Source organism: Cryptomeria japonica, chromosome 10 (assembly GCF_030272615.1).
Source record: "Cryptomeria japonica chromosome 10, Sugi_1.0, whole genome shotgun sequence".
Classification (NCBI taxonomy): domain Eukaryota; kingdom Viridiplantae; phylum Streptophyta; class Pinopsida; order Cupressales; family Cupressaceae; genus Cryptomeria; species Cryptomeria japonica.
The window spans coordinates 857,423,557-857,449,392 of record NC_081414.1 but is presented as its reverse complement, the minus strand read 5'-3'; the positions used below and the strand labels follow the sequence as shown (position 1 = coordinate 857,449,392).

The 25,836-nt window shown below is 34.3% G+C and overlaps 1 protein-coding gene across 1 annotated transcript in view; it reads left to right on the top strand.

Annotated features, from left to right (window-relative positions):
- Positions 1–528: 528 nt before the first annotated feature.
- Positions 529–25,836, top strand: part of LOC131065145 (phosphate transporter PHO1 homolog 10) — a 189,981-nt gene continuing 164,673 nt past the window's right edge. The window contains exons 1-3 of the mRNA XM_059212971.1: positions 529–587; positions 1,288–1,963; positions 21,727–21,798. Coding sequence (XP_059068954.1) covers positions 529–587; positions 1,288–1,963; positions 21,727–21,798 — 807 coding nt within the window. The remainder of the gene's footprint in view (positions 588–1,287; positions 1,964–21,726; positions 21,799–25,836) is intronic.

Sequence of the window (25,836 nt, the reverse complement as noted above, 5' to 3'; positions counted from 1 at the left end):
GATCCCTGGAAAGATGTTGAAGTGAGTTTCTATTCAGAGAGAGAAAGAAATTTGACTTGTATAGAAAACAAAGGTTTTTCTCTATATATACCTTGTTTTGTGAATTCAAGATGTGTGTGTACAACCAGTGAGGCACAAAGTGTAACCAGTGAGATTCATTATTGTCAATGAGACACAAAACTCTGTAATTAGTGAAATTTGCATAGTGAATGCTTCAAAAGTGGTTTTTTACCCTTCAAGGGTTTTCCACTTCAAAACACTTGTGTCAATATCTTTTTGGTGTCTTTGATATTGTCATCTTGTCTGGTTAACCTGTGCATTACAAAGTTCTATTTTTTTAAAATTGGACTTAAGTTTAATGTATACTTAAGTGCAACAAAAGAAAAAAGTTTTATTAGTCACTAATTCACCACCCCCCCCCCCCCCCCCTCAGTGACCCAAAGTATTCCAACAATTGGTATCAGAGCCAAGTGCCTTGTATTGGGTCTAACAACCTAAGGTTGATTCTATCTTTGGAATACTATAACAATGGCTCAAGAAGGTTCTTTGAAAGGTTGTTTGATGGAGTTGATTATGCCTTTTGGAAGGTAAGAATGTAAACTTACTTAATTTCCTTGGGAGTTGATTTGTGGGCTTCATTTGTTAATGGATACACTATATCTACAACCATACCCATAGATCCAGATGGTAAATATTATGAGATTGATGCTAAAGATAAACACACCATTTTATGTGGATTGTCAAAAGAAGTGTTCGTAAAAATCATGCATTGAATTTTTGCCAAATAAGTATGGGACAAACTTAATAATATCTATTGTGGTAATGATAAGGTAAAGTAGGCCAAGATACAAACTCTTAGGGAAAATTTTGAAGGTATGAAAATGACCAATGAAGAAAAATTTGCAAACTACTTTTTTAGAGTAGATGAAACACTCAATGTCATTAGAGGTCTAAGAGAAACTATTGATGATAAGGATGTTGTCAAAAAGGTTATGAGATATCTCCCTACTAAGTATGACTCTAAATTTCCTTCCATATAATAACTTAAGGATTTGAATACCTTGACCATTTATGATCTTCATGTGACACTTACTGCCTATGAGATGAGAACCTATAATGAAGAAAATCCCCATATAGAAAGGGCTTTCAAAACTAAAAAGAAAAGAAAAAAGAGATAAAGTTTGAATCTGAAAATGATATAGAAGAGGTAAAATTTGTTAGAAAACCCACGAAATGGTCAAGAAAATACGAAGGCAAACTTCCCTTTAAATGTTTTAATTGTTCCAGGATAGGTCATTTCGCTACTAAAAGTCGATATGATGATAGTGATAAAGAAAACATAGAGATTCCTTACAAAAACAAGCCCTTCAATAGAATAAGAAATTTCTCTTCCAAAAACAAGAAGATCTTGTATGCCAAAGGTGATGTTACTGACAACAACTCTGAAGAATCCATTGGTGGTGAGGAAGAAGTTCTATTTATGGCCACTGAATGTACTGCAAAGAATCAAAGAGATAAGGATGTTATTCTACCCGAACTTGAGAGTGAGAATGAGGTTGATCTAGAAGGTGAGATAATATATTCTCTTAAAGAAGTCAAGAGGTTAAAATGGGAAAGTTTTGAACAAAAGGATCAAGCTACAACTTTGACAAACAAAATTAGTGTTCTAGAACCATTGGTGACTAATTTGACAAGACAGATTGAGGAACATAAAAGAGTTGAAGATGATATTACTACTAAACTAGCAACCAAAAAAGAGTCTTGTCTAAGACTGGAAGTAGAAATAGTTGGTTTGAAAAGAAAGCTTGAAACATATGACAATACTAGGCTACAGGATATTTTAAGCAAACAAAGAAAAGCTAAAAACATTTCTAGTTTGGGGTTTGAAGTTGGACAAAGTTCAAATGTAAACAATAATAAAACCCCATATGATATTTTCAGATCTAAATTTCAAGACATAGAGGTAGTAGATTTAGAGAAGAGTAAAGAGAATAGTTCAAAATCAACCATTACAAACTCTCAAGAGACTGTCACATCTAATTTGCAGTCCAAGAGCAGAAACTTCCTCTCTAACTCTTCATGATCTTTCAAACCAAGGTATTCATGGAGGACACAATCACACTTCTATGGTTATTGTTTTTGTTGTAGAAGATTCAGACACAAAGCCTCTAAGTGCTGGTGTTCATAAAGAAAGACACCATATTTTGATTTTCGTAATGTAAGATGTTTTACTTGTCACATAATTGGGCATACTAATAGATCTTGTAGGTTTTCTCTTCAATATTGAAAGAAACAAAATGGTATTGAATCCTCCAAAAGAGATTGTCCAAAACCTTATTTGGAAAAGAAAGCCAAGAGAAAAAATGTTTAGAGACCTAAGGAAATTACAAACTTTGAAAATTCAATGATAGTGAAAGTTACCTACCATGCCAAGAAGGAAGATGTGTGGATTATGGATAGTGGCTTCTCTCATCACACGACAAGGGACAAAACCAAATTTACAAATCTTGAAGATTATACAAGAGGATTTATCGGGTTTGGTGACAATTCTACTATCCAAATCAAAGGTATTGGAACTTTACTGTTAAATGATAAGACTCCTATCCATGATGTCTACTATGTTGATGGGTTAAAGTATTATTTTTTGAGTGTGAGTCAAATTTGTGACAGTGGTTATGAAGTTCATTTTCATTCTTAGGGTTGTGAAGTCAAAAAGAAATCAGGGAAACTTATTGCAACAGGCAAGAGGACCAAGGGTAATATTTCTCATTTGCAAAATGTATCCAATGGTGATTGTGATAGTCACATTTGTCTTATGAGTCAAATTGAAGAAAGTTGGCTATGGCACAAAAGATTAGGACATCTAAATTTTGATAATCTCATCAAGGTTAGCAGAAATTGGAATGTTAGAGACATGCCCACTATAAATAAACCTAAAAGTATAATTTGTAGAGAGTATCAAAATGGTAAACAAAGCAGAATTAGTTACAAAAAAAAAGATCATGTGACTACTAAGCCTTTACAACATGTCCATACTGACTTGTGTAGTCCCACAAGGACAAGGTCTATAAATGGGGAAAGGTATTTTATGCTTTTTATAGATGATTACACAAGAATGACATGGGTAATCTTTCTTAAACATATCTGAGGCTTTTCATAGGTTCAAGGTATTCAAGAATAGTTAAGGAAATGTCTAGGACAATGCTTGATGGGGCAAAGATAATAGATACATATTGGAAGGAAGTTGTTCATACAAGTGTATACTTTCTAAATAGAGTGCAACTATGGCTAAAAACAAACTATACACCCTATGAACTGCGGTATGGTAAACTTGCCTCTATAAATTATTTTTGAATTTTTGGTAGCAAATGTTACATAGAGAAAGATGATGCAAATTTGGGTAGTTTTGAGTCAACGTGTGATGAAGGCATATTTCTCGGTTTTTCTTCTCACAATAAAGAATATAGATGTTTTAATAAACGTTTGAAAATGATTGTTGAGAGTGCTAATGTCAAAGTTGATGACAAGTTGCAGGTTGATAGAAATTATTTGGAGAATGTAGAAGCAAAATCTGAATTAGAAATAGAGATGGAACCAAAGGTAGGAGAGATAGTAAATCAACCTCCAGAAGTAGAACCAAAAACACCAGGCAAGACACTCTTGAAACATCATCTACAAGAGAAAATTATTGGAGGCAAGGATGTAGGCATGTTAACCAAAAGAAAGCCAACAACATCAAGTGAACAAATAAATTCCTTCTTATTATCAAAATTAGAGCCTAAAACTTATGTTGAGGCAAGTAAGGATGAGTGTTGGATTAAGGTCGTGGAGAAGGAAATTAATCAAATTGAAAAGAATGAAATATGGGTATTGGTACCTAGGCCTGAAAATAAAAATGTCATAGGAGAAAAATAGGTGTTTAGAAATAAGATTTATGAAAATGCAAAGGTAGCGAGAAATAAAACTAGGCTAGTCTACAAGGGCTACTCACAAATTGAGGGAATAGACTTTGGTGATACTTTCACTCTAGTAGCTAGAATAGAAGCAATAAGGATATTTTTAGCATTCTTAATTTATAAAAACTTTAAAATCTATCAAATGGATGTCAAAACTACTTTTTTAAATGGATACCTTGAGGAAGAGGTATATATGGAGCAACCTGAAGGTTTTCAGTGTTTGGATAAAATTGGTCATGTTTACAAGTTAAAGAAAGCATTGTATGGCTTAAAAAAATCCCCCATAACATGTTATGCTAGATTGGACAACCATATTTTGACAAATGGCTTCACCAAAGGAGGAGTCGATAGCAATCTTTACATCAAGGTTGAAGGTGATGATGTGCTTATTGTAGAGGTCTATGTAGATGACATCATTTTTTGTTGTACAAATGATGATATGTGTGATATGTTCTCTAATATTATACAATTAGAATTTGAAATGTCTATGCTAGGAGAACTCTCCTTCTTTCTTGGATTCATGGTTACACAACTTCCCAAAGGCATATTTCTCTCCCAGACCAAATATGCAAAAGAGATGCTGAAAAGATTTCATATGGATGAATGTAGCTCAGTAAGTACTCCTATGACAATAGGTTGTAAATTGGGCAAAGAAGATGATTCTCCTTGTGTTGATCAAACTAAGTATAGGTATATGATAAGGAGTCTCTTATATCTTATAGCATCAAGACCTGGAATAATGCATGGAGTATGTCTAGTTGCACATTTTCAGGCTTCACCTAAAGAGTCACATGTCACTATTGTTAAAGGAATTTTTAAATATAGAAAAGTAACATTGGACTATGGATTATGGTACCCTTGAGATGACAATTTTACTTGCACTGCATTTACAGATGTTGAATGGGTAGGTTGTTTGGATGATATAAAAACAACTAGTGGAGCTCATTCTTCTTCTTGGGTTTAAAACTCGTAGCCTAGCATAGCAAAAAATAGGATTCAGTCTTGTTGTCAATAGGATAAGCAGGGTACATAGTTGTTGTCTCCTATTGTACTCAATTCCTATGGATGAAACAAACATTATCTGACATGAAGATAGAAGTGTCAAAACCCATCTCTATTCTCTGTGACAACACAAGTGTCATTAGTATTTCCAAAAATCTAGTGATGTATGCTTGCACAAAACATATTGACATAAGATATCACTTTCATAGAGAAAAAGTGCAAGAAGATGAGGTATGTTTAAATTATGTCAACACTGAAGATCAAGTGGCAAACATCTTTACCAAACCTTTGTCAAAAGAAATTTTTGAGAGTTTGAGAAAAAGATTAGGTCTTATCTCATTTTCAAGTTTGTCTTAAAATTTCTAAAATCTCTCTTTCAGGGGAGTATGTTCCTTCTCTATCCTAAAAGATAAGATGCATAGGCATGTTGTTCTTTTGATTAAATGTTCTTTTATTTTAGATATCTTTGATATATCCTAAGAGTAGACAAGTTTATTCAAATTGGTTCACAGTACCTTTGGCATTGTGTATCGTTTGGTGTTTTCTGATGACAACTCTTTCTCTCATCAAGGAGGAAAAGTTGTGTTGGGGATTGCTCGTGTAATTCACTTCTTTTGCGGAGATTTCTTCTAACTGAGATCTTTGGTTTGTGTTTCTTCATCCCTCTCATTGCTACCAAAATAGGGGGAGAAGGGCTACAAGTCTTTTTGCTATCAATTCCAGGGAGAGATTGTTAGCATAATGGCATTGTGATGTCAAAAACGTGTGGAATCAACATGGTATACTAGAGTTTTTGGAGTTCCAATTTTTGGTTTGTATGTGTTGTGTATGCATTGACTAAGCTTGTGAACATGACTACCTGGAGTTTTTGGCAGAGATCATTTTCGACTGCATATTGGACAATGAGATTCTGGTTTAGTGAGACAGTGAAGTGGTCCTAGTGAAAAGGGATTTTGATCTAACTTTGGAGTTTGGTAAGACACTCCAAGTAGTCATCTGTAGTCACATCTCTCTCCGATGAGTTACCATATCGATATAACATTTGAGTGGTCTTGGCAATGTGTGGGATTTTGGTGTAAAATTCAAGTTTAGTAAGATACTTTAGGATGGTAGTCGAAGTCACCCTTCTTACTGACAAGATATGATATCGATAAGACAATTAATATGCTACGGCAAAAATATATTTTGTTGAGACTTCAATGTTCGGTAAGACATTGCAAGAAGAAAGTCGAAGACATAGTCTATGCTGAAAATTCATAATGGTAAGACATTAAGATTTTCTGGGCGATAAAGTTGATGTCACTGAGATATTGGAGTTCGATAAGAGATTTCTAAGAAATAGTCGAAGCTGGAACTCTTGTCGATAAGCCATAAGACAAAGTGGGGACCATGTTTGACTTATTTTTACCTTCTGAGTTAGATGTTGATGGTTGGAAGCCATGGAAACTTAATCAAACCAGTTTGTAGTTGAGAGAAGCGATCATTTTTGGTGTAGTATAAAACGTGCAAATGTTCCTGATGTGTGCGGCTGAATAGGCAATGTTTTAGGCATTTTGAGAAAAGTGTGACAAAATCAATAATTTGTATATTTTTTATGGTATCTATCAAAAGAGGCTCTATACTAGACTTTAACATTGTTATAAATTTTTGAGAAGATATAATGTTTGAGAAGTGATTCCTGGATAGATGTTGAAGTGAAGTTTCTATTCAGAGAGAGGGATAAATTTGCTTTGTATAGAAAATAGAGGCCTATCTATGTATATACCTCGTTTTGTGAATTCAAGATGTGTGTGTATAGCCAATGAGGCACAACATGTAATAAGTGAGATTCATTATTGTTAGTGAGACACAAAACTCCGTAATTAGTGAAATTTGGATAGTGAATGCTTCAAAAGTGGGTTTTTACCCTTCAATGGTTTTTTGTGCTTCAAAACACTTGTGTTAATATTTTTTTAGTGTGTTTGATATTGCTTATCTTGTTTGGTTAACCTGTGCATTACAAAGTTCTATTCTTTTGAAATTGGACTTAAGTTTAATGTATGCTATGTATACTTAAGCACAATGTGAAAAAATAAGAAAGTTTTATTAGTCACTGATTCACCCCCCACCCCCTCTCAGTGACCCAGAGTATTCCAACAACATGCAATGTGAACAACATGCAAATATTATGATAATTAAGTGGTAGACCAAAGTCTATCATAAGTGAGTGAAGCTATAAAACTTCCTAGCTACAAATAACTCTACCTGTATATATTAAATCTAAGTGGATGCTAATGTAATATAGTTTTTTGTGGCAAGACATTATGATTAGATAGAACCAAGGAAAAAAAAAATTAAAAGTGGGCTTTTCTGAGTCAACGTCACCTACCCTTGTTGGGTCAGTGAAGCCTACTATCTATGAATCTCTTGGTATGTACTAAATTGATAAATGTGTAGTGCCCCAAATATACCTCAAAATTTGATTGAATGAATTTAAATGACTTTCATGATGGTCATGGGAAAAATAGGAGGCAAGCGCAACAATTAAGATATTATGAGGATGTGTGTGTGAAATATAAGAAACTGCCAACCATATATGTTGATGTAATTAATTATTCATGTTGGATAATTATTCATGTTGGATATTATTACACCTTACTTAAGTTTACTTAGGAAATGCATTTCATAGTAGTTTGGGTATGAGACACTTGGGTGTTTGTGCCACATTGGGATAGTGTGTGTAGAAGAATTTCCACCTTTTGTGGACTTATCTTGTTGTTACATTCCACATTCAATGGGTGATCCACCTCATGTGAAATACTAAATTATTTCTCCTACCTACCCACACCTATTTCCTACCTACCCGTGTTTCTTATTGAGCCACATGTCATGTTTGTGTTCTCACATATCCATATAGCCTTTCCTATATAAGCAGGCTCATATTCATTGTATGTAACACTTGATGAACCAGTTGATCAGTATTTTCATCTTGATAGAATACAATTTATTTCTATCATTTATTTTGTCTCTCTTGTAATTTTCATTGAGCTCTTTATCTTGAAAAAATCTCACATGGTATCAAATCCATTAGAGTGTCATTGGTTTGTCAATTGAGAGAAATTTAATGCTATTTGAGGTTGTGTATTTTGGAGCTTTCTAGTGCAAGTTATTATTGAAGCTTGATGGGACAAATATGAGGTCACCATTGGATTGAGGAGGTCCAAGAAAGTTATTTTTACCTTTTGTTTCATCCAAATTGGACTTCGGAGGCCAAATCTAGAGGCATTTGAAGTTTGAAGATGGGACGAAAATTTTCCAGAAATTATAATTTTGCAGGCAATTTTCAAATAGCGATATCTCACTCATCCGGACTCCTTTTTTTAGCACTTTTTTTTGTTTTGGGGTAGAATTTCATGATCTATACAGTGGTGTAGGATTTTTCTGAAATCGTTAAATCCCGATTTTTACAACTTTGGAGGCTTCGTTCGGGCTCATATGGACTCCTTTTCAGGTACTGTTTTTTTTTGAAAGTGAATAATTTTTTGTCTACTTTCATAATCTGTCATTTGTTTACAGTGATTTTAAGTAGAAATTGTACTTTTAGTATTTGGTCATTTTTGGCCTATTTGGTACTTGTATTTCGCTTGGATCTCAGTTTAGATCACTAGCAGTATTTGTTGAAGTCTCTTATATATCATTTTGAGAAGTTGTAAATTGAAATCAGAAGTCCACTTTGCCTTGTGTTGCAAGTGGCCCATTATATATGCACTAAGTATAAAGTGCCAAATCACCATTTTGGGGGGGGGTTTCTTGATTGAGTGAATTTTTTTTTTTGGGGGGGGGGGTGGTGTGTGTGATTGTGCCTCTCTCTATCTTGTTTTTTTTTCATTTTGGTATTATAGGTTCTCCTAAATTTCCACTTTTAATTCCTCATAATTATGCTTCATGTAAGATTAAGTCTTGGAGTAAACTAATGGAAAAAGGACTCATTCATTATGTAATTGGAACTATTACAGCACCACCTGATCCTAAGGCTAATCCTAATGCTCAACTAGAATGGCTCACTAAGAATGCTATGGTACTTGGAACTCTTAGAAAGTATGTATCAGATGACCTCATTTTTCACATTGAGAAGTGTACAACAATTAAAGAGGCTTGAGATATTTTTCAGAAATTGTATGGTCAAGTTGATGAGATTAAGGGCTACAAGCTTGATAGTGAACTCACAACTTTGGATCTCAGGGATTTTGATATAATCCAAGATTATGTCACAAAATCCAATGAGCTAAGAGAAAAGTTAAAGGATTGTGGAATTGAAAAAAAGGATTCTCAATTGGTTTATAACTTGTTGGACAAGCTTCCTTCAGAGTATGCAGCCTTGTATCTAGCTTTCACACCCATAGGTTAGCTCAAGGTTCCTCATACACTTGTCCCTCATTTGATTCATTCATGAAGATGTTGATACTTGAGCAATCTAAGTTGACCAAGATGGTTATTCTCAAATCTTCCAAGTCGCAAGCTTTGGTGGCTAATAAATGGAATCAAAGCAATCAAGGAAAAGGCAAGAATCAAAAGCAACCTAAGTCAAAACCACAACAAGATGGAGCACAATCTTCCTCTCCACAACAAGGTGATTCACCATTCTCACCTAAGAGGAAATCATATAAGGACAATCTTTTTTGTGGATATTGTAAGAAGTCAGGACATGATGAACATTATTGTTATAAGAAGGATATTGATGAGTTGAAGAATCTTCTTGAGAAGAATAAAATCAACCTACCTTCCAGAATGTCTACATCAGCTTCTTCTTCCAAGGATAAAGATAAAGGAAAGGATCACTCTTTTGGGACAGATAAAGGAAAGGGACAAGCTCTTTGTGCTACTACAAGTCATGATTCAGGGAGATGGCTTCTAGATTTGGGGGCTTCTCATCATATCACATCTTCACAGTCTATGTTTTCTACATTTAAGTCTTGCCACATGCTACAGGATTTTGATGGGAAATCATACATACATGGATGTGATTGGGAAAGGATCTATTTCCATTGGGGATAACTCTTTCAATTATGTGTTTTGTGTACCCCACTTGACAAACAATCTTCTTTCCATCTACCAAATCACACATGGGGCAACTAGGAAAACTATGGAGTTCACACCTGATTCAGTTATCATTAGAGACTTGGAGAGTGGAGCTATCATTGCTACTAGGGTGGTTGATCATGCATCTCGGTTGTACTCTTTTTCATATTTTGGTCTTACTGATGAGGTTAATTCTTCCTATGTTGATGATTCATATTTTGAGGAGAACATTGGGCACTTGAATTTGGGGATTCTCACATGTGACCCCATTCTTGAGCCTTTCTTTTCATCTCCTTCTCTTGATATCACACCACCTATTGCACCTGATGATGTAGCTAGTGTGACAGTTTTGCCTTCTTGTGATTTAGTGCAGCAGGATATTTCATGTCTTCCAGCTTCAGTTTCATGGGTTGCCTACTTGATAGACATTGTAGGTTTGTTTGTGGAGTCCTACATTGCAGATTTGGGAGACATCATTGCTGAAATTCATCTTCTCTTTGATGAAGATTATTATTCTTCAATTGTTGTGAGGGATCACTTTGACCCTCTTGTGCATTCTCTACATGATCAATCTTTAGAGGTTGACATGATTGTGGATACTTTTGTCCAGCAGTTGGAGGAGGTCTCTTTATCTTTTGAGGATACATGTGAGTCTTTGGATATTGTTCTACATTCTTCTCCACTAGATCTTGGAGTGTCTTTTTCAACAGTGTGGTGCAGTTTACCACCTTTGGAGGGGGTAACTTTTAGCATCGACATGGGGACACTTGAGTAGTTTTCAGAGATTTCTTTCATCATGAGTATTTTTTCTACATCTTCCTTTCATGATTGGGGAGACTTTATGGATACACCTTTGGTTTTGTTTCTTCCTAAGGGGAGGAACGTGGTTCGACGTTCGTGGAGCAGTTTCTTCATACATCATCGAGATTCTATCATTGGTGTAGATTCTACATTGAGGGGGGACTTCCTAGTCTCTCTTCTTCTTCTCTCATGTGAGGGGGATTTTTTCCTCACACTGGGTTTTTTTCCTCACATACTTCTATGAGAGTTCTCTTGTATAGTTTTCATCTCTCTTTTGGGGGAGGGTTTTTTCCCATTGGGTTTTTCTCTCTTTCCCCGCTTTGTGAGAGATTTCATTGCATTGGTTTGCATGCATTTTCATTTGTACATGGGTACCTAACATGGCCTAATAGACGGGACCCAATCTTGCATTGCTAAGTTGCATTATAGACTTAAGTGCATTCCCCTAAGTTGCACTTAAGGGGGGGTGTTGGTATAATTAATTATTCATGTTGGATATTATTACACCTTACTTAAGTTTACTTAGGAAATGCATTTCATAGTAGTTTAGGTATGAGACACTTGGGTGTTTGTGCCACATTGGGATAGTGTGTGTAGGATAATTTCCACCTTTTGTGGACTTATCTTGTTGTTAAATTCCACATTCAGTGGGTGATCCACCTCATGTGGAATATTATATTGTTTCTCGTACCTACCCACACCTATTTCCTACCTACCCTTGTTTCTTATTGAGCCACATGTCATGTTTGTGTGCTCACATATCCATATAGCCTTTCCTATATAAGCAGGCTCATATTCATTGTATGTAACGCTTGATGATCCAGTTGATCAATATTTTCATCTTGATAGAATACAATTTATTTCTATCATCTATTTTGTCTCTCTTGTACTTTTCATTGAGCTCTTGATCTTGGCAAAATCTCACAATATATACAAAGTGACATCAAAACTAGGTTTGGGGCAAGTGATAATCAAAGTAAGGTTAGATTGTTCAATGGTGTAGGAGTGAGCTTATAGTTTGTTGCAGAGCATCCAACACAAACAACAAAACACTCAAGGGTATGTTGACTCAAAACCAAATTCAAGAACTTCAACTTGACTCAAGAGGAATATAACAAGATTAACCACTCTTCTCAACTCCAAAACTCATAATCTAATAATTAAGTGAAAATACAAATGGAATTCATCCATTCTACAAGGCAATCACAACATAATCTTTACACAAGGACTTCAAAGGTGTTTTGATACAATAACCTTACCCTTCAAGGAATGGGGATCTTCTCATTCACAATCACCAACAATAAGACCTTCTACACGCCTTAGAATCACCCAAAATATCCTTCCTACAACCTTTTGTACCTTCCACATAACAAATAACTCTTTGTTGAAACAAAATCAGACTTAAGGTATAACTAATCATAAACTTCAAGAAACAACAACAACTCTTTCAAACATAGGCACAAAATTTAAAGGACTATCTACCAAGTACTTCTACCATATGACACCAATCAACCCCAAACCAATTTCAAAGGTTAGATTTTCTCCCTACAGACCTTCATTCAAGATTTAAGATCATAAAATTCACCACAGCATGAGAGAACAAATTCTTTATCACCATGGAATACCCTAGTTCAGGGATTCATCATTAAAAACGGTTTTTACAAAAACAATCACAACTTCTTCAATTCTTAACCAAATGAAGTCAGACAAAAAGCACTGGAAATAAGATTTAGAGACCTTTCCAACAGATATATCCTTTCTTTACTATGATTCCTCACGTAACCATACCAAACGCTGCAACAGGATTGTTCCTACCTTTACCAGTCTGATTTCCACCATGAACTGTAACAAACACTCATTAATATATTTTTAAATATTTATCATCAAGCCAATCTATCCGGTAAAAATTTACATTTCCTATTTATAGAACTTTTCTAAAATTTATAGCCAAATCCAACGGTTAAAACAAACGTTATGAGGGTTTTACCAAAATAGGTAACCCTTGGTAGGGTTTTGACAGTTTTTGAAAAAACAATCTTATCTTGCCAAATACTCCATAAAAATGCATAAGAGTGGATTCATCTGAAATAAATTTCATTAATATATCATTAAAAAACATCTACATAACAAAATTACATCAAATGTGAGCATCCATGGCTTTGTGACAGTCACAAATTCCTTAAAACCTTATGACAGTTTGAGGGTTTGATGGATAACCTTTGTCAAATACCCTCCAAAATTCTCAACCCCCTTGATCTCGACCAAACATGGTTTTATAAACCATTAAAAACTAATTTCAATTTCTTCTAACTTCTCCAACCAACTCACGACCAATGGATGGCATTTTACATCTTTTTTTGCACTTTTGGCAATGTTGCAACTTCACAATTTTTACAATTTTTGACAAACTACCACTACACTTGACCCTAGCCTTCATCGACACCCCTAACATGTTATAATGGATTAAATTTTCTCAATTACAAAATTTCAAACCTTTTTGGATGTTCTTCACACTGTGACCACAGTTGACCCTATGAAGACCTATTAGGTCTCTTGGCACAAAATGGCTCATCAAGCCTTACAACATGAATTGTTCTGATACAAATGGTCTTTTGTGACCTTACAACTATTAATTCAACATTAAAAATAAAGAAAAAAGTGGTTTGTCTTCATGATACATCTCCATGGCCAGGTGCCCTGCACCATAGTTAGTGATGCTAAAATGGTGAGGCATATTGATGGTGTACCTTTGTTGATGTATGGAGATCTCCCTAGTAGAATGAGGAACCTATAGACGCAGACAAAAGTGAAAAAGTCCAAGATTGGTCATGCCAAAGTGATCAATCAAAGAGTGGCATATATCTTGAAGCATGGGTGAGGTGATACTAATGAGAATTGAATCATCTATGTACAATACTAGTATCAATAGGTCATCTTTGCATCTACGAATATACACTCTGTGAGAAAAGTATCAATATGTGAAACTAAATGCAAGTAAACAACCATTAATCTTCTCATACCAACCCTAAGGATCTTGTTTGAGACCTTATGAAGAAAATTATAGCCTAAAAATAAGAGAAGAGTCCTGCACAAATCTCAAGGGTTACTCCATGTTGATCTCCTCATGAACATCATCACAAAAATTACTCTTCACATGCATCTAGTAAATGGGTTGTACTTGAGATGTGCAATATAAATAACAAGGAAAATTGAATCCACGTTGGCTATAGGGCAAAATATCTTGGGGTAGTCAATACCCTCAACTTGCAAAAAAATTCTTAGCTACAATATACTTCTTCTAATGGAACAGTAAACTACATACTTTGTAGAGTATGCCCACTTAGGCCAAATAATTTTTCTTCCCTTGGAAGAGAAACCAAATACTATGTATTATTATTCATCAAAGAAGAATACTGCACTCTAGAATACCAAAATCCTTTAAAAGACTCTAGAGATCAATAGATATAGAGTCATAGATGAATCAAAATACTATTATTGGAAGTCTACGAGTGAGTGTAGTAAGAAGTCATAGGATCAAAAACTATATATATATCCTTTTTAATAGTGCTATGACACCATCTAGGAAAAACATGAGTGGTACGAGGTAGAAGTGGTGGTGTAAGAGATGGTGGTATAAGACCTTCATTTGAAGCATCCTTTAGTGCAAAGGTATCCTCATGAGATGAAGGTAGAGTAGGTAGCGAGGAAGAATAAATGGATATAAAATCTATTTGTGGGAAAAAAAACTCATCAAATTGAACATATCTATAAAAGTAGACATCTCTATTAGAGGGGATGAAATAATTGATAAACCTTCACATCCTCATAATGACCAACAAAGATGACTTATCCATTTGCTTACACTGACAATCTGATACAAATGTCAAACCCTCACTAGAAACTACTGTAAAGAAGGAAACATTAGGCTTTATATTGGACCAATCCTACTTTGGAGTGATATTCGGGATTTTCTTATGGGGAATGCAATCCTTAATATAAATAGAATAATTTATCACTTTAGCTCCAAAGAATGAGGCCACAGATTGAGACTAAAAATTTATTTTTTTGTCTCTATTCATCCATTCATTCTTTGAGTGAGACCAATTTGCTAAGAAGTATATGGAACCACATATTAATGATAAATACCATGCTCAATGCAATAGTCATAAAATGAATGGTTTACATATTTCCTTTCATTATCTATATGCACCATGTGAATAAAATAACTGCATTGCTTCTCCATGAACACCTTGAGTGTCCTAAAGGTGGTGAAGACATCACTCTTCTACTTTAGAAAATATAACATGTGTGATGAGAGTAATCATAATAGAAAGTGAGCATATACTTGGATCCTAACATGGAAGGAATTGGAAAAGGGCATGAGGCACGCATGAGTTCACTATGTACCAACTCAAATAAGGTATAGGAAAAGTGGTCTTTACCCTTAGGAAAGGGTTCTTGACAATATTACCATAGACACAACATTGAAAAATTACATCTATGCATGAAACCTTAAGAAGAAAAAGTATCATCTCCTATATACTCAACTGCTATAGATACTTTTAATTGACATGACCAAAGCATTCATGCCAATGATTAGTCAAGGACTTTACATTTTTTGTAGAGATGCTATGTTTTTTCAATTATGAAAGCCTAGAAATATAGCTTTTATTCAATGATAAGACTGATTGTAATTTCCTTTTGAAATAATAGTGGGAATGAAAATGCTAAAAAATAGACTTCCTCAAATAAAAAATGAATGATTCATCTATGCAATATGAAAATAAGGTAGTGATAAAAGTTTTAGGAAATTGAATGTAGTTTATTGGCTGTTGCTTTTTAATTTGATGTTTCACTAAGGCACTACTTAAACTCTTAGAAAAGTATAAAAACTAGGTGTCATTTTGGCCAACCTATGCATAATCAAAAGAGAATATTTTCCTCCAAGATTTGAAGTTAAGGACATATGAGTGCATTTTTTTATTTGTTAATAAATAAATAATTATTTTGAAGTTTGCAGCGTGATTTCTAAAATTATTTAAAACATTTTTTTGGCCAACCTAACTTATTCAAAATAAAATGAAATTCAAAAATTGTTTTTAACCTATAGCCAATCAAACCTAGAATGTGATGCCTATTTTACATTTAAAAAGGATAAATAGTTTGAAACTTATAGATATTTTTGTTGGTGTAATTATTTATTCTTATAGGATATAATTACACTTTACTTAAGTTGACTTAGGATAATGTATCTCATCGTAGTTTGGATATGAGGTCCACTTAGGGAAGTGTGCACATAGGGATGATGCTTGTAGGAGAAATTCCACCCTTTGTGGTCTTATCTTGTTGTTACATTCCACCTTTGGTGGGTGATCCACCTCTTGTAGAATATTTTATTATTTCTCCTACCTACCCCTAGCTACCCTTGTTTCTCATTGAGCCACATGTCATGATTGTGTGCTCACATATCCATTTGGTCATGCCTATATATAAGCAGGCCCATCTTCTTTGTATTGGTTAATCCAGTTGATCATATTTTCATATTGATGAGAATATAGTTTGTTCTTGTCAAATTATTGTCTCTCTTATTTGTGCTTTTCATTGTGCCCTTGATCTTGGCAAATTCTCATATGGTATCAGAGTCATTGGGGCTTCATTGATTAGCTTTTGGGAGACATTTTTGGAGGGCTTTATTTTCAGATCTAAGGAGCTGCATATTTTGGAGGCATCATACAATGATTTTGACCTCATCGTTGAGTCCAGGAGGCCCTTTCCATAAAAAAAAAAAGTATAAATTCACCTAATTTTTACGAAAGTGCATTTTCGAGCTTCAAAAGAAATTTTGCCCAATTTGGGCATACGGTACGATTTTGCAAAAAAAAAATTTATATATATATATATTTTTTATTTTTTCTATGAAATTTTTAAAATTTCATATTATTATTATTTCGTAGTTTTTAAAATTTTGATTGTAATTTTTTTTTTATATATTCAAAAAACAAATTTTGTATTATTTGGGGTGGGGGAAGGGGGCAGAGGTATCTTCACCCCACCCCCCATTCACGGTACCCTGCATAGTTTTGCAAGGTCCGTACACTCTTGCCAACTCCACCGACAGCCACCTTGCCTCTCGACCCCCCGACTCCCGACATCTACCCTCCGCTCCTCAACTCCCAACGGCCACCTCACCTATCGGCCCCTTTGCTCCTCGGTTCTCGGTTTCGTCGCTAGCCACTCAGCTCCTAGTCGACCAGCCACCCTGTCTCCGCCTATATGTGCTCTAGCTTTGGCTACTCTGCACTATTCTCTGTCGCGTCGACCACTACATTGTCCTTTGATGCTACTTAGACCTTCGGTCATCGCAGCTTCGGCCATCGCCATTCCCACCACCCGATCTCCTATGTGACGCCACGTGGTATCCCACACAGTGCCACTCAGGCGCCACTTATACCACACCAACGTGATTTTTAATTCGCCCACCATGCACAATCATCTATTTGGTTAGTAATACACGTGGCCTGCCACATCAGCAGTCCACGCCAACGTGTCACTCGGTTTATGTATGGTGACACGTCAGTCGGTCGTACCACCCAGTCACCCTACTACGTTAGCATTTGTACAGTCAGCAAAAGGGGTAAGACGATCTAGTGACGGTCATACGACCGTCAAATTTAACACATTGTTTTGTTGATGTCAGCACTACATCAACACTTTTTGAAAATTTTAGACCCAAGTTTTTGATTTTGCAATCCAACTTTGAAAGCTCGTAACTTGGTCATTTTGAGGCATTTTTTAGTTCAATTTTTTTTATTTGGGCTAATTTTTTGTTCTCTTCATAGTGGTATAGTTATTTTCTAATTTTGGTTGATAAACTTATAAGGCACTGATAGGGGGGGGGGGGTGAATCAGTGCAAGCAAAAATAATATAAATCTAATCACCACTTAAATCAACTTGAAACTTAACAAGCATGTAAGGAAATTAACCACATAATCTAACACCCAATAACACATGCACCACATAACACAATGTTTTTCACGTGGAAAACCAAATGGGAAAAAACCACGATGGGAATTAGTACCCACAAGATTAACTATCAGTAGAATAGAGATCTGACTGGTTAAGGTCATACAACTGCTTTGTTAGGAGCACACCCAGTTAAGAGTGTCTTAGCCTGGTTAAGAGCTATTACAATAGGGCCTGTTAGGACCCAACCCTGTTAGGAGCTACCCAACTATGGGATTTCAAACACAAGCTAACGTGTCACCTGGTTAGAGTATTTAAACCTTCGGACTTGTGAGGATTATACCGCACCCTGTTAGGAGTGATCTTGTGAGAGGATTTTATTTTGCTGCAACTATTAGGGAACAACAAGTGACCGATTTGCTGATAGCAACTATGTGCCTGATTAGATCTACTTCAGTTTTTGCTTCTAACACTGACTAAACATCAATACAGAGCTTCACCTTTCACCGCACAATCAAATTCACACTATAGATCTCATATCTGATACATCATCACACAATATACTCCTTTTTATAAACAACTCTGGTAAGTCAGCTAAGAACCCTTTGAACAATTTCCTAGGTTCATTGAATCTAGTCAACCTTGCTCATCATGCTTTCCTTATGTCGCCAAAACATAACACAGCACAAAAACATAACATTATGTCTACCGGTTTACCAATCTAAATAATTTTGCTTTACCAGTTAACTGTTCTTCATGACTGACTGCTCATAACATCATTACTCGCTCATTCCATCAAATCTATTGATGTAGTTCTAGCCATAGACTCATATCAATGTCATGAACATGCATACCAAACCGCAACACTTGAATCTTCACCAATCTTCCATACCGGTCTCTTGAACATAGTTATGTCACTGTTTACCAGTTTATTGTCATGTTTATTGGTTCGTTGTTTAACTACTTCCACTACCAGTTAAGCTTTACCGATTGGACTAAAAGACTTAGATAACTAAAAAAACATGGTTTCTATCAATGAAAACACAATACAAGTCATCAATCAACCTATTACATTAATAACATCATCATCAAGCCAACATTGGTGGATAGATTTTTCAGAATTTCCAATTTCTCACAACTGTACCTGTTCAATCCTCGATTTTGCAACTTCAAAGGCTTTGTTCAGGCTCATACAACCTCCTTTTAAGGGGCCATTTTTTTTATGTTGGCATAATTATTTATTCTTATAGGATATAATTACACTTTACTTAGATTGACTTAGGATTATGCATCTCATCGTAGTTTGGATATGAGGCTCTTAGGGAAGTGTGCACATAGAGAATATGCTTTTAAGAGAAATTCCACCTTTTGTGGTCTTATCTTGTTGTTACATTCCACCTTCAGTGGGTGATCCACCTCTTGTGGAATATTTTATTATTTCTCCTACCTACCCTTGTTTCTCATTGAGCCACATGTCATGATTGTGTGCTCACATATCCATTTGGCCTTGCCTATATAAGCAGGCTCATCTTCTTTGTATTGGTTAATCCGGTTGATCATATTTTCATATTGATGAGAATACGGTTTGTTATTGTCAAACTATTGTCTCTCTTATTTGTGTTTTTCATTATGCCCTTGATCTTGGCAAATTCTCACAGTTTTTCAATATGCATTATTGTAAAAAAATTAGATATAGTATATGTAGAAATTAATAATAATTACCTATTAAAATTATAATGAGACATATATTATATTTTAAGAATATTGATAGTTTCCTTTAGAAACCTTTTTACTTAAATTTAGTTACAATAAAAATTCTATTAGTTTCAAGGATGAAGTCATGAAATATTTCTTGTTACTACTTCTCAATTATATCATGTTCATTTATTTGCATCAACGTTTTGGATCACACTCTGTGATCCACCATCAAGATGATAGAAAAACTCAAATAGCATATAAAATAAGACAATTGTAGATTTGTGGGATATAAAAAGAGGGAGGAAAGACAAAAAATAATCAAAACAACCTATGAATTAATTAAATGAGGAATCAAACAAAAAGAAAAACAACAAAATCCACCCAAAAGATGGAGAACGTAAAGGATTAAAAAGTGAAAAAATTGACAAAAACAATAAACTCAAGCAAACCAAAAGAGAAGGCAAAAACAAGAAAAAATAAGAAAATTAGTAAAAAAATAAAAAATAAATATAATAAAATAAAAAACAAAACCAATGAAAAGCTAAAAAACAAAGAAAGGATAGACAAGAAATGCAAGATGATAATGAAAATATGAGACAACCAAGAAAGGAGATGATAATGAAAATATATTTAGTCATGAAATATTTTATAATAACACTAAATGGATAAATCTAAGGTAATCTTAAGGCATTTTTTTTAAGGGATTCCATATTTGGGCTAAAAATATAACACTCTCTCCTTCCAAATATAAATATAAGTCTAGATTTTAGGACTTTTTCATTGAGTAGGTGTTTTTTCCATTTTCATTGTTTGACCTTGTGATCTTGTACTCATCCACGGACATAGGAACAAGCTGAAAAGACTACTTTGGAATTTTAGCATATTCAATATTTTCTTAATAATCAAGGAGTTCCCTTGGTCCTATGAGGGGCTCCTCTTAATGGTGTTACTTCAATTCTCTTGCTTCGCATAGATGGAATTATTCTTGTAGTTGAGGTCATTTCTATCCACCTCCTAAATGTCAACATGGTCATTTATCATTTATCCCCACATAGTACCGATGTTGGTTTGTATCTCTATGTGGAAAAGCTTCTAGGTCAAGACACATTGGTATTGGAACAATAGTTATGTTTGGACATCATTTGGATGAGGTATCATTGCTTCCGTAGTCATGCAAAAGTAACAAGATGGTTGAGAGGCACCTAAGTTGCTTGAAGAATATGTGCTTCTCAATGGGTGTTGTTGAGGTATGATGACATGTTGCTTACATTCCTTGGAGCATTTGTTTGTTCTTAGTTTTCTTTAATTACATTAGTTTTGTGAACTTGTGCATTTTTGGGTTGTACATGTCAATCGACCACATTTCATTATAAACTTTCTAAAATGAACTTGCTAAGAATGCTTAATATGATATGGTAGAAGAGATTATTGGCTATGGACCATAAAGGGGTTACAACAAGGTCCCATGTTGCTATATAGCTAATAATTTCTCAATTTTTTTAGATCTTTTCAAACTAGTGATTTCATGATATTTTAAATAATTAACATATTTCAAGAAACTATCAAATTGTATATTTTGTTATTATGAATTTTAAAGTTAAATTCCAAAATCAAATAAAAGAGAGATGGAAGTTAAAATATATAGGTGATAAAACTTGAGCCCTCCTCTACACCTAAAAGTGGACTTTCAAATTCTAAACTATATTTACACTATTTTGAGGAAAGTTGCATGCTATTGAAAAAATTAAGGATCTTTTAAAACTTGAATAATTTCATAATTTAAAAAAAAATTATATTGAAATAAAATTTTAACAAAAATGAAGAATTTAGATGAAAATTTATAAAATCTATATATAAATAAATAATCCATCTCTATTTAAAACGAATAACATACAACCTATTACATAACAATAAAACCCCCTAAATTGATAGAGAAACTTTGAACCTTACGTTTATCCAAAAATAAAATATATATTTTTTGAAATTAATATAACTAAATATTTTATTATTCCATGATAAATATATTGTCAATCTAAATGGAGCTCAAGTCCATTTCATTTCTCCACAATTATTATTTCTAAAGATTATATTAAGTTTGAAAGAGTCGCTTCAAAAATTGTGTTAGAATGTGTGAAACTTGCTCAATTTCTTTTTCCAGTTATTATATTCCTTAGATTGTACATAATTTCAATAGAATTGCTTTCAAGTTTTTATGTTGTAAAATTAATGTTTTGAATGTGTTTATAGATCACTAGAAGACGAGCATCACCATCTTACCTTGATATTGTGGAGAAATCTTATCTTATAAGCTCAGAAGAGGTCAGTCATTTGCTTTTTTATTTTCAAAATCATAAGTATTGTAGTTGTTAGACTTCTTCATTGATTCTTTCTATTTTCAAGATTTATCTTTTCAAAAATATATTTCATCCCTTCCTCATTAATGGGCATGCCTTGTAATTTTGACCAAGAAAGTATTTTACATGACTAATATGTCAATATTGGAAAAGACTCGGTTAATCTTTGATTGTGTGAATATTTTCTTATAAAATTCATCATTTTTTAATGTGATTTGATTGTTTGAATTGTATTTCCTTGTTTAAAATATTTAAAAGTTCAACAACAATTTTGATGTCTTAAATGTGTTGTGGTTAAGTAAAAACAACATAAATGAAACATATATAACCAAATAAAGAGTATAAACCTATATAAAATAAAGTAGACATGAACAATTGGCCTAGACAAATGCAAAATGGAATACATTTCAAAAAACTAAAAGATCTACTCTTCAAACTACTACATCATGAGCTATTACAAAGATTAGAACCTTCTAAGCGATTTTATGCATATCTCTTACACAAGCCTTTCAATTGCTCTTAACACTTCCCTCAAATACTTATAGCTCTGAGAAGCCCCAAAGGGTAAATCAAGATAAGTTCAATTCAACAAAAACCATTAAAACAAAAGACATCACAACTTTTCTTAGAGGTCCCTAGGAGACAAATTCAAGAGCCTCCAAATTTTGAAGTTCCTCAACATTGAATTCTTTAGCTTCTTTAAGTCATGTGGACTTGACATTTTTGTATTGTCTAGGATTCTATTGGTTATAGAGAGAATCATAGTTTGCATACTTGAACTTGAGTTAGACTTGACAAACCAAAATGTTTCCAACACAACAAAACTTGACAATGAAAAACTTGTATTTTTACAATTATAATTACAAAATGTATCAAATGAATTTGGTGAGGATGTGAGAGCATTGGCCCTAATTCATAAGACTTAAAGGTCAAAAACTTACATGGAAAAAGAAAAGGGGGTTTAGCAAATAACTCTTTGGTCTTTGCATACTCTTCTTTGTTGGCTATATGTGGGTCCCATAGGCTGTTTGGCATCGTGGACATTATTAAAAGCATTCATTCATTCAATGTTTTTCCTATGCCCACTTGTTTATCGTGTGTTTAATAAGCTTTTTACGTAGACTTGCCATAAAATTGCTAGAAACTCATTTGGAACACTCAACAACTTGAAGAGTTTTTATAACAAAATTTGAGAGGAAAAAAAATTGAAAGTTGTTAAACTATATGAAACAAAACTATCGTGCATGGCATTTCAGCGCATTGATAAATGGTATGGTAGTAGTTTCGATCGTGGAAAAATGTCACCACTAATATTAATTTATAACATGATATCTTATTCTTGAATGTTAGAACAACTTTAGAAAACTTATTTTCTTTTTTCTTCTGACTTGTATTTGCTACTCTCTTCATACATTTTGATTAAAAAATGAGTTATAAGAGTGATATATGAAGAGTTGTAATTTGGTGAAAAAATTGTGTAATTTTGCACCGCAGCTCCCCAATTAAGAGGCTTCTGGCCAACCAAAATCTTAGGAACTAAAAGGATGTGGAAATAATTCCCTAATCTTGCCTCTTGGATAACGCATGGCCTTCCATGGTTGTTGCCTATTATAAGCAACCTGCAATGTCTCCTGAAACTACTGCTGCAATTGTTTTGTTTCCTTATGATCTTGATTAGTAGCCAAAATAAGGAAGCCTAACATTCAATGCCTGGATTATTTCTAGAAAGTGAACTAAATTTGCCACTAGCATTTTATAATCTATTTGCTTGAATGCACTTACTATGTAAATTTTTGATTCGCTTTCGTTGGCATTGATGATGAATCTGTTTCTATCTTTAATCTACCTTATTTGTTGTTCATTCCCTAATATCTTTCATCTCTAAAATACTCATATTCTCTGCTAAACCCTATTCCACATACATTAAGAGGAACCGTATCTAGACAATAATTTCATCAATGACATCAAATATATATTTATACTATTTGTTGATATACAACTGTAAGGCTTTGTTTTACCCAACCCAATTTATATAATTTTGTTAGCATTTTGATTTGCCTTTTGTAAGACAACACAAAATGGAATAGTGCGTGGTAGAGCCTCCGATTAGGTTTTAAGATGCTTCTTCACCCCATTTCCTCTAAATCAGCATGCTGTTTTGAATTTTATGATTCAAATTCATCAGATGAATACACCTGTAATGATGAACTTGACCTTTCTCAAAGCACTTGTGGCCTGGAGTCCATGGCTCCTTGCATGTGAAGCATAATTTTTTCCTCACCTCTTTCCAGAGATCATTATTCTTTTTTTAAGAGACACCTTTGGAATTATTTGTTTCCTTGTGGAAATACTTATGGTTTTTTTTTTTTATTAAAAGATTTTGGGCTGAAATTTACTCCTATGAATATCAAAGAACATGTTCCTTGCCTTCTTGATTGCACCTTGAAGTATTGGCCGGTCAAAAGCTTTCACCAACGTCTTGAGAGGCTCGGTTAGCCCTTCAGTGAACAACACAAAAGGTCTTCTTTCTGAAGTATTCAACACCATCACAGAAAGTCTGCGAAAATCACCTACGTAGGCATGAAGTGTTCCATGTTGCTTCAGTTGAGACAGCTCTCTAAGTTGCAGTTTTGGATCCTTGTCAAATCTTTCAATGAGCTTACTACTAACTCCTCATAATTGATAATGAGATTGTGGCTTTAGGTTATGGACCCATGGTACCACCATTCATGTGCCACTCCATCCAGATGCAAGTTTTGTGGAAAACTTGATTTGCCTCTTCTTCTAGCGTTGGCTTCAGAGACAAATAGTTGTTCAACTTTTGAACCCATGCATGAGCAGTAACTCTTGTCACTTACATTAAAATGAGTTAGTGATACCTATCACAAAGCTTGTTGATAATCCTTCTAAACAATTGGACCTCTATTCTCGTCTTCTGCACCACCTTTTTTTTTCTATTAATAAATTGGTCGAGAGACAATATGTCTTGAATCTCCGTTGGAAGAGTTACATATTCTGCATAACTTGCCCGTATTTCAGCCACCCTATGAACTTGTGCGTCTTGCTCAGCGTCTTGCTCAACTTGTGTCTCCTCCCTAGTAGCAAATGTAGGTTGGACAGGTCTAGTGACAAACCCAACAATAGTTCCAACAGAATGGCCATCATTGTCTTGTTGATTACTGACATTAGATGTGCTGATTTCTCCATTCTGATTTTGGGGAACATTCTGAGTGCCATTATTGTCTTGTTGATTACTGACATTAGAAGTGCTAATTTCTCCATTTTGATTTTGGGGAACATTCTGAGTCTAATATAGTTTGTGGTGAAGTTGGGCCATCATGTTAAGCATGACATCGAACTTCTTTTTTGTTTTGGTATTCAAACTTTTTAAGTGATAATACCCCCTCCTTTTTTTTTGGTGCCATTTTGTTTGATGTGACTTCAATATCAACTGCCAAAAACTAATGTGCAGCCAAGGCTTTTGAAAATGTCTCTTCTAATGGGGTTTTTGGACTCTCTATCATAATACTTTTTTTCTCTTTCATTTGTAAGCATAGATAATAAGCCGCATGACAAATTTAGTTTCACAGGTGGCACTAGCTTTGACGCTACTATAACAACCACACCATTTTATTTATTTTGAAATTATCAATTGAATCAAAGCTAATGCAATGTCCTTATCACTTACTGATCACTCAGTTTCCAAGATGGGCAACATGAGAGCATAGGGTGTATAGGACCACACACAATTATCTACAATGCAACAATATGAAGTGATCTAATCAACTAAGTGGTAGAGCCAACCAGGTATACAGTTTTTCAATGGAGTGTGCTTGATCCAAGAAATGAAAGGAAACACTTATACGCTATTCAACAGTGTGAAACTACAATAAACACAATCAATTCTTGCTTATTCAAAGGAGTGCAAATACCCCAAGCACGACCACTTCTCCCTTATTCAACAGAGTGCAGCTCACTAGTAACAAAAAAATCACCCCTCTAA